Here is a 10,707-nt window from a genome sequence, read left to right as displayed (position 1 = left end):
AATTCCTTCCCTGCACTTTCCACCTACCCCTTCTTCAAAGCTCCCCTCTTCCACAGGGCCTTCTTCAGTGCACTGGCCAGTAGGGACTGAACCTCTTAATGACTAAAATCAAGAACAACACCTTTTTTTCTGAAACATACACACAACAAAACAGTTGAGGATTGCATTTTCTAAGTGATTGTGTTGTAATCAGCTACCCAAAGCAGAAGTTACTGGTAGATCTAGCAAACACTGACACTACTAGCTGAAAAGTGGAAAAAATCAGGTCAGTTGTCCATCTGGTGATTTTTTAAACTTTTTTTTTTTATGAAGTCATTTAGTTATTTGGTTATCTTGTGTGAACCCAGATGAATTTCATCAGTCAGGCACCATTGAGTACTGTCTTTCATGGAATCCAGTTCAAGATCCCTTGAATCAGGATCACTCTGGGACTACTGCAAGGTTCTGAGGTGCCCAGAGAAAATGCTACCAGACAGTAAAAGAAGTCTAGAACCAGAACCATGTGAAAGTACTGTTTCTAAACTTGGAATCCAAACCTAACTCTATGCTTTAACTACAGTTAGTAGTGCTGCCCGTGCGAATGCTGTGGGACCTACCAACACTTAGTTCATTTACCTATGGGCCTCCATGAAACTATTGCTAAGTGAGACTCCATAACTAGAGGACAAGGCAACCTGAGTTCCCCTATAATAGGTGTGAAATCATATATAAAACTCCAAGCCCAGGTGAACGAGGAAACCAAAGAAGGGAATCTGTATAAGTTAGAGGGGGCTCACTGTCTTCCTTTTGTCTGATTTCTAATCACACAAATAATTCACCATTTTATGTTATGGCCACTTCACTGGTGAAAAGGGTGAAGGAAGACCCACTCCTTAGTAGGCAACTGACTTACATAAAATAAGATCACGTGATTACTGAAAACTGTGGCACTACACTTCAGGCTTGAGCTGGGGAAAAAGCAATCAACAACCACATATTGAGAGTCTAGAGTATGCCAAGTACTGTCCTGGGAATTAAGACACATAGCCCTGCTCTCCGGGAGTGTACAGTGTGGTAGAGGAATAAAGACAGGTAGCATCTGTGGAATGTGAAGCCATCAGGCTTCAGAGGCAAGAGAGACTCTATCGTTGGGTAATCAGGAAAGGATTCATGATTGTCAGTGCTCTAATGAGGGGAACAAGGCTGTGCTTAAAATGTATTTCATATTTCTTTCTCATAGGCCCACAACAGAAACCTACTCTCCATAGATTTTGATCATATAACCCGCACAGGAAAGATCTATGATGATCATCGAAAATTCACCCTTCGAATTCTTTATGACCAGACTGGGCGACCTATTCTGTGGTCTCCCGTAAGCAGATATAATGAAGTGAACATCACATATTCACCTTTGGGATTGGTGACGTTTATTCAAAGAGGGACATGGAATGAAAAAATGGAGTATGACCAGAGTGGAAAAATTATTTCAAGAACTTGGGCTGATGGGAAAATTTGGAGCTATACCTACTTAGAAAAAGTAAGTACATAGGGGTAAAAGACAAGTTTCAAGTTTCTGAATGAGACTATCGAAAATGGCCCTAATTATCCATCTTGGTGAGGACCTGCAGGAGAAAAGTCTGTGTTCCAGCTGTTCTGTTCTGTAAAAGTAACAAAAAGATGTTGAACTTATAAGGATAAACTGTTTTCAGCTGAAAATTTTCCCCAGTCCCACACTCTGCCAACTACTCTTTCAGACTAAAGTAAGAATAATGGCTTAGCTTTCTCCTCATTTGAACATCTTTGTTCATGCTTTTGAAAAGGTATCTTTATTATTATGAAAGCTCATACTGAGGGAAAATAGCTAGAAAATTATAAAATTGTGTTAATGTACTCAGCTCTGGTAAAAGGCTTTTACCCAGAGGGTAAGCAATTCTAATTTTGTTAGGATAGTCAGTGAAATTTTAGTTGTATGCATTTGAAGACTAATTTCCAAAAGTAATCAGCCTACGGGAATGGTGGTAGTGGGGCCTCATTGGTAATACTCTTTTGTGTACACTGAGTCTCCAATAGCATCCATAATGGGAGCTTGTGGCCTGTGTCTGGGAATAATAGAAAACATTTTAATCCCACTACAGGAACCATTTGTCAAACATCAGCCCCTACAGAGCAAAATGGTTTCTGGCCAGATTGGTACCAGAGGACAGTAAGAGTAATTGATCTCTATCTCAATGTCTAATCTCCTAAGATAGTGCCTCTTGCTTCCCAAATCTATTCTTTCAACACATTTAGGAATTCATCAGTCCTAAATTAATTTCTACAAAATTGAAAATGCCTTCCCTTGAGAATTCAAGGGTAATCCGTATAAGGTAGCTTCTAGATGTTCTTAGAAAAGTCATAGGAGCTCATAGCTCACATGGCAGATTTCCCTGTTGGTACCAAGTAATGCCCAACTTTTCTGATACACCCTCCCCAAAGTTAATAAAATAGTGTGCCAGTGGTTATATGTCATTATAAAACCATGTTACTAGTTCCCAGAGTTTATTGCTGGAGAATTTACCAAGTTAGAAATGCCTGGAGATAAAGCAGAGTTCACTTGGGAGCCAGGGCAAAAGGAAGGAGTCCTTTGCTGAATCCACCTCGTGTCCTTTTCTGCTAAAACATTCATCAAATCTATAATCTATCCTCTACACTGGCAAAATCTGAATCTTATAGAGCAGGTCTTTCCTCTTTTGAATTTTGGTAACAAGAATGATTGGCAAAACCGTATGACTAGTGCCTACAGAGTGCCAAGCCTGTCATAACATTAACTGAATCCAAATATTTGCTGGTATGTGTGCATAGGTAAAGTATTTCTTAAGGTGTATATTGATGACCTTCATATGAAGAAAACAGATGCTACTGATCACTAACAGAATATTGGCTGAATTAGTTTTCCAGAAAGGAAGACAGGTTTGCACCAATCTTTCCACATGTCCTCCACATGACTACTTAAGTAGCCAGCACTCCTTAGAAGCATGCGTGGGTTTGCACTCGTAATTCCAACCTCAATGACACTAGAGTCCAACCAACTGACCTAATTGCCTATAGACAGTCACATCTAGGTCTCATAAGACTTTCCCTTTAGACTATCTGCACAATAACATAACAGCCTATTGAAAACTTCAATTTCATCCCTGGGTGCAGTTATTGAGACTCTTCTCTGACACCAATGAGGAGATTTTATTGTTTCTCTTTTCTGAATTCACTGATTATTCCATCAAATTTACTTAAGCAAAGAATCACGTGAAGCAAACTTCATAAGTTCTCTTTGCCACAGAAACCTAGTTGGCAATAATTGCTAAGCAAACAAACAAAACCTCAGTGAGACTGCCAGTGTCTGCAGTGTACAAAAGTAAGACCTTCCTCACCCAGAATAAGGTATCAAGACAAGTCCTGGTAACTTTCTGACCAGTGAGACAAACCGGCTTATTTGTACCTTTGAGTTCACTTTTGTTCCTTTCTTGATTTTATATTTAATTTGTTCTCTAATTAAAAGGGTAGCTACTGATTTAAGCAATCCTGTTATGCAAAACTCAGAACCTACAAAACGCATACTTACAGAATGATTCTTTACTTTCCAAAATCATTTGTCATAAAATTGATTTTATTAACATTATTATTACCAGTAATCATAACTAATTCACTTAATAGATATAATTAAATGAAATAATATAAAGCACCCAACTAGAGAATTTAAATGCTAGCTAGCACTTACTGCCACTTGGAGGTAAATCAAAGCAAGAAAGAGCAGAAAAAAGGAAGGGAGGGAAGAAGGAAGGAAGGAAGGGAGGGAGGGAAGGAGGAAATTAAAGCATCTTTGAAATTGTGATATCTAGAGGGAAAAAGGAAAGAACATTGAAATTTACAAAATCCCAAGATAACATGAAACTTTTTCAGTGACTTGAGGTTTGCATCCCCTTGTGTTCTTTCCAGTCTTCTCTTTAATAATGTGCCTGTGGCACATTCTTTCACTATGACGGGGCAGAGCAGGGATAAAGAGGCTGATTCTCATAGTATATTTTAAACTAAGAATTCTCAAGTTTTAACATGGATTTCTCTTTTTACACTCAAACAAATACTCCTGGTAATTACCTTGTGAATTGCTTGCCATACCTGTGCCCACGATGTAATTAAAAAGGCAGCAAGCAGATTTTCACTTAACACGCAGAAATTTTGTAAAAAATAGTTTGACTTTCCTCTAGAGTAAGTGAAAGTTAATACTTATCATTTTCCATGCACAATGGTTTGTAGCCCATTAGGAGAAAAATAATAATTGGATAATGGCTGGGGTTGCTTAATGATCTCTTCCCTATTAAAAAATCAATTATTGTCCTTACATTTTTCTAATGTGATCATTAATTCTCTGCTGAATTTTATGAACTTCTCTGAGTTAATTATATTTTGGAAGACTTGTGGGCTAAAATTTTGTAATTACAGTGAAATGTAAATCTTTCCAGTTTCCTAAATAATTCTTAGAGCTTCATTTTAAAAATGCATTTAAATATATTTTATAATCATTAAATAAGATATTTAGCCTTATACATTTACAGCAATTGCCTCTTGGGGCTGACGTTTTCAGAGGCTCCTAGAGGGACAGAACCAACGACTGTGGCTTCAGCCTTCCAGGTGGGGGCCCACACTGCCATACTGGTGGTACCATTCAAATGCTTTAACTTTTCAATTTCTGCCTCATTTCTAGTCTCGTTCAAATAAGCATACAGCCATGATTGCCTGTTGCTGTTGTTGTTGTTGGCTTACAATTATATCTTTTGAACCTCGCACAATTAAAAGAATAAAAGTCTCCGCGGCCCACCTATTATTGGATAATAAGAAAGGCGCTTTTATCCTAATAGCAGCCATTTGTGGACAATTGGAAATAGATTGCGTAAGCATTGTTTTTGAGCAAAACTGATAATAATGCCCACCCAAGAGTGAAAAAAGGGAAGCGCAGCCAAATGAGAGCTAAATGGTATTTTGGCAACCATAAGCAGTTACATTCATTTGATTTCTAACACATCATCCAAGCATTCTTAGCCATTGGGCAGGAAGGCTTTCGAAACAGACCAAGGCTTTTGAAACAGCCCCAGCATCGAGCACGCAAACCTAGGAAAGCAGGGTCAGGCAGTAGTTTACGCAGGCCGGAGGAATGAGAACAGAGCCGGAGAGAATAACAATGACATGCCATAAATACATTGTTGGAAAGGCTGTTAGCAGCAGACTGGAAAAGGCATGGCCCAGGCAGAACTGGTACTAGATAATGATTGGGGGGCCATATGTGTGATAGTCCCTGGCGCATGTCACAGGTGCAGATGTCATTTTACTCCAGCGGCAAGTGAGCCAGAAAAGAGAGTGGAAAGGAAAGCTGAGAAATGCGACTTTCAGCGAATAGAGATAATGCAGAAAGCTTTTCCCACAATCCTGTAATAAAGCGCTTCCACCCCTGCTCCCTGCCACCTGCTTTCCCACTCCATAGGAAAATTTCTGCTGGTTCTATTGAATTCTGCATTGGCCAGGGAGGGCAGTTATCGCCTTAATGTCTCCAAGCCCATTCAGGATTTCCAAGTCTCCGCTTCCCTTTTGGTTCAGGAGGTTTTCAGAGGTCACAGTGGTGAAGCGGTAGGCTGTGGGGCAAGCGGCGGTTGTTCAGCCAAGTGACGAATTGAGCAGATTTCTGGCCCGCTCCACCCTCTGCTCTCAGGCATAATGTTGGTAGAAAAAGAAAGATAAGGGCAGCCGAACCAAATAAGCCACTGAGCTTTGACTTCATGGTACTGAGATGCAATTCAAAATCAATAATTCTCGAGGGTAGGGAGGATATGGCAGTTTCAGAAAGCACATTCAATATTAAGAATGTAATGTCATATTTAGAAGATATAAATGCATCATTACATATAGCTTATGTAATTCACATTCATAAACCATATAAATTCTGTGGGCTTAGAAAATGAAAATATACCTATTGTTTTCATAAGCACAAACTTGAATAAATAACCCCTCCAATAATCCTTTGCTGAAAAGGAATTTTTCAAAGGAGAAAGAATAAAGCTCCCTAGGGAGTCATATCAGAATCTCCCAAGGATGAGAAATTTTTATTTTTATTAAAAGATGAGAGCGCCCACATAGTCAGATCATTACAGTCCTCCCCTAAAACAGTGCTCCTTTTATGTCTGTATTTAGAATTAAAACAAGACAATCAGTATTTATGAAACACCTATTACCTGCTAAGCATTATACCTCAACAAACAACTGTTTCTGAAATACAGATCAGTTTAGGGGAGAGGGGTTGCATAACCAGAGAATCATTCAATTTTAATGACATGCTTCCCTAATATTAAAACACAAATGGAAATGTGAAGTTAAAACATCAATTGCAAAACAATAATAATACCATAATAATATTTCATGCACAATTTTTAGGAAGATATTTCTGTGAAGTCAATCAATACTTTATGGTAACTATAAATTAATTTGTGAAATGCCCTGCCATCCATTTACCTTCCTCTGAAACATATGCACATTGAAGCAACCTTTCTAAAATACCAACTTGACGGTTTCTCCCAGCTTGCACGTGCCCTCTTGCAACCGTCCCTTAACTTTCTTAAAACCATTCAAGAGTGCCAGATGCAGTGGCACACATTGGTAGTCCCAGCTACACAGGAGGCTGAGACAGGAGGTTGGCCTAAGCTCAGGAGTTTGAGGCTGCAGTGAACTATGACTATACCACTGCACTCCAGCCTGGGCAACACAGTGAGACCCTGGCTCTAAAAAATAATGAAATAAAACAGAAACCCTTTGATGACTCCCTGTTGCCAACATACTTAAATCCAAACTCCTTAGTGTGGCTTAGAAAGCCTAGCATGATCTGGACTCAGCCTACGTAGGTGACGTCATCTCCTGCCATTCCCACCATTCCCAACATACTCAAGCTCTAGCCACACAAAATTTCTCTCATTCTCTGAAAAAGCCATGTTCTTTTTCATATCCAGACCCTCACAAGGCTGTGCTCTCTGCCAAGAATACTCTTTCCCTACCTGTGCCCCAGGCTCCCTGCCTTCGCCTGGACAATCCCCAGGCAATCTTTATGTCTCAACTCAGATGCCACTTTATCCAATAAGCCTTTTCTGGTCTCTCAAGTCTGAGTAAGTTGGTCTTTCTCTGCCTTCCAGAAGCACTCTGTAACTCCCCCGTCATAACACATTTCACACTATATTGTAATTGCTTGGTTGCTTGTCTTTCTCCTCCATTAAAACTGTAAATTTCATGAAGATAGACACCACTATTGTGCACTACTGTATCCACTAGGATTTGCCACAGTGTCTGGCACACAGAAAGTGCTTGATTAATTTGTGTTGAATGGATGAATGTGTATTTTCTTTAATCGCCTCAACTTTAGTTGTCCATAATGTGCTATTCTGCCTTTGTCTCGTTTCAGTCTGTGATGCTTCTCTTACATAGCCAGCGGCGTTATATCTTTGAGTATGACCAACCAGATTGTCTGCTCTCAGTCACCATGCCTAGCATGGTGCGTCACAGCTTACAAACCATGCTTTCAGTGGGCTACTACCGGAACATCTACACCCCACCAGACAGTAGCACTTCTTTTATCCAAGACTATAGTCGAGATGGCCGATTGCTACAGACCCTGCATCTGGGGACAGGGCGCAGAGTCTTGTACAAGTACACCAAGCAAGCAAGGCTTTCTGAGGTGCTCTATGATACCACTCAGGTCACATTAACATATGAAGAGTCTTCTGGAGTGATTAAGACAATACACCTGATGCATGACGGATTCATCTGCACAATCAGATACAGGCAAACAGGTTTGTTGTGAAAGAGTGATGACGTCTACAACAACATCACTATTTTCTTATGTCATTTTTACCACAGTGTGAGATAGAAGCATCAATCTACACACCTTCAACCCAACTTTCACTTTACTTATCAAAGTATCTGACATTGAAAATTTAAAGCATGTTATAGTCTGATGAAAACTGATTTCTTAAAAACATATAGTACATTTCTTTCTTTCAGCTCTCAAGTAATTTGAAATCCAAGTGCCTAGTGTAACTGTATACCCATTCCTGCTCAGCACCAAATCTTCTCAAAGATGAAACTGCAAGATATAAGTCTCACTGAAACTAGCTTAAGCCCTGTGTAACCTTTATAAGCCTCAGTTGATGACAAAATATCTTCACAAGTCAGAACTTTCTAATGTATTTTACCCTTTGGGTTTATAGAATGCCTAAATCCAGTTACTTTAATGCTGGAATTTGTCAAAACCTGACCCACTGACTTTGTAGCAAAGGTTAAATGAAATGAAAGCATTTTTGTCAGTGATTGTAGCAAGAAAACATGTTCATAATATCAATTTCATCACCCTGGGCTACTGGATGTTATTACTTCTGTAGTATCTATAATTAAAATGTTCCATAACTATACAGTATTTTAATTTTTTTATATTTGAGTATTTGAGGATTACCACTATGAGAATATATATCCAGGAGATAATATGCCCAGGCATTTGATATCAGAGATCAAGCTCTAATATTTTATTATGAATATAAAAGCACCGGTACTAAATAAAATAACACTAGACCTTTCTGACTCTTCCACACTGATCACCTAGCTTTTACTGTTTTGTTTCGGTTCCTATAGGGCCTCTTATTGGACGCCAGATTTTCAGATTCAGTGAAGAAGGTCTTGTGAATGCACGGTTCGACTACAGCTACAACAATTTCCGTGTCACCAGCATGCAAGCTGTAATCAATGAAACCCCTTTGCCTATAGATCTGTACCGATATGTTGATGTCTCTGGCAGAACAGAGCAGTTTGGAAAATTCAGTGTAATTAATTATGATTTAAATCAGGTCATAACTACTACAGTGATGAAACACACCAAAATCTTCAGTGCCAATGGACAAGTCATTGAAGTCCAATATGAAATCCTAAAGGCAATTGCCTACTGGATGACTATTCAATATGATAATGTGGGCCGCATGGTAATATGTGACATAAGGGTAGGAGTAGATGCCAATATAACAAGGTACTTCTATGAATACGATGCTGATGGGCAACTTCAGACTGTTTCTGTAAATGACAAAACCCAGTGGCGTTATAGTTATGATCTGAATGGAAACATCAACCTCTTAAGCCATGGGAATAGTGCTCGTCTTACTCCTCTCCGATATGACCTCCGAGACCGCATCACCAGATTAGGAGAAATTCAGTATAAAATGGATGAAGATGGCTTTCTGAGGCAGAGGGGAAATGACATTTTTGAATATAATTCTAATGGCCTGCTGCAGAAAGCCTACAATAAGGCTTCTGGCTGGACTGTGCAGTATTACTATGATGGGCTTGGGCGACGCGTTGCGAGTAAGTCCAGCCTAGGGCAGCACCTTCAGTTCTTTTATGCAGACCTTACCAACCCCATAAGAGTTACTCATTTGTACAACCACACAAGCTCGGAGATTACATCTCTGTATTATGATCTCCAAGGTCACCTTATTGCCATGGAGTTAAGCAGTGGTGAAGAATATTACGTAGCCTGTGATAATACAGGTACCCCACTAGCTGTGTTCAGCAGCCGAGGTCAAGTCATAAAGGAGATACTATACACACCTTATGGCGATATCTATCATGACACCTACCCTGACTTTCAGGTCGTTATTGGTTTTCATGGAGGACTCTATGATTTCCTTACTAAATTAGTGCACCTGGGGCAAAGGGATTATGATGTTGTTGCTGGCAGATGGACAACGCCTAATCATCACATATGGAAACAGTTGAACCTCCTTCCTAAACCATTCAACCTCTACTCCTTTGAAAATAACTACCCAGTTGGCAAAATTCAAGATGTTGCAAAGTATACCACAGGTATTTAAACTATTTAAAACTTTAAACCTGAGTAACTCAGTGCTGTTGATTTTATCACAGAATCTCAATGCCTTTGTAAATGTGCTTCCTCTTCCTGACAGTTAGCCCACAGGTTATTGTGCATTTGCTGTCTTCCTTAGTTTTTTGGAGTGAGCAAAACATGCATGTTAACATAAAACATAATGCTTTTGCATCCTGCTACATTTTCTTTTTAGCTGTTTCTATGTTTTACTCTTACATGCTTATATGAATAATTACATAAAAGAAACATTCAGGATTCTGTTTCATCATATTAATCTAACATGATGATCCTTGTGGCCTTAGTACCACTATCACATTAGGAATTTCAATGTAGTAGGCTGAGCTTATAATCCAGGGTTATCCACAAATCAAAACTTTTCCTTGTAGAGAGAGGATCAGGTGTTTTAGTGTGGGTCATATAAAGGGGAGTTTTAGGCTGTGTGCGGTGGCTCACGCCTGTAATCCCAGCATTGGGAGGCTGAGGCAGACAGATCACTTGAGGCCAGGAGTTCAAGACCAGCCTGGCCAACATGGTGAAACCCCATCTCTACTAAAAGTACAAAAATTAGCCAAGTGTGCTGGCACGTGCCTATAATCCCAGCTACTCAGGAGGCTGAGGCAGGAGAATCACTTGAACCCAGAAGATGGAGGTTGCAGTGAACCAAGATTACACCACTGTACTCCAGCCTGGGCAACAGAGTGAGACTACATCTCATAAATAAATAAATAAATAAATAAATAAATAAATAAATAAATGTTTTATTCCTAACTTCTATTGCCTAAACAGTTTGA

General features: G+C 39.4%; 1 protein-coding gene across 1 annotated transcript in view; it reads left to right on the top strand.

Annotated features, from left to right (window-relative positions):
• Positions 1 to 10,707, top strand: part of TENM1 (teneurin transmembrane protein 1) — a gene marked incomplete at its 5' end in the record, with an annotated part of 175,605 nt that overhangs the window by 159,202 nt on the left and 5,696 nt on the right. Inside the window, 4 exons of the mRNA XM_017848745.1 lie at positions 1,220 to 1,516; positions 7,451 to 7,838; positions 8,674 to 9,894; positions 9,996 to 10,006. Coding sequence (XP_017704234.1) covers positions 1,220 to 1,516; positions 7,451 to 7,838; positions 8,674 to 9,894; positions 9,996 to 10,006 — 1,917 coding nt within the window. The remainder of the gene's footprint in view (positions 1 to 1,219; positions 1,517 to 7,450; positions 7,839 to 8,673; positions 9,895 to 9,995; positions 10,007 to 10,707) is intronic.

Source organism: Rhinopithecus bieti, unplaced genomic scaffold, assembly GCF_001698545.2.
Source record: "Rhinopithecus bieti isolate Rb0 unplaced genomic scaffold, ASM169854v2 scaffold_32100, whole genome shotgun sequence".
In the NCBI taxonomy this organism is placed as follows: Eukaryota; Metazoa; Chordata; class Mammalia; order Primates; family Cercopithecidae; genus Rhinopithecus; species Rhinopithecus bieti.
The sequence above is the reverse complement of the archived record's forward strand: the minus strand, read 5'-3'. Positions and strand labels throughout refer to the sequence as shown.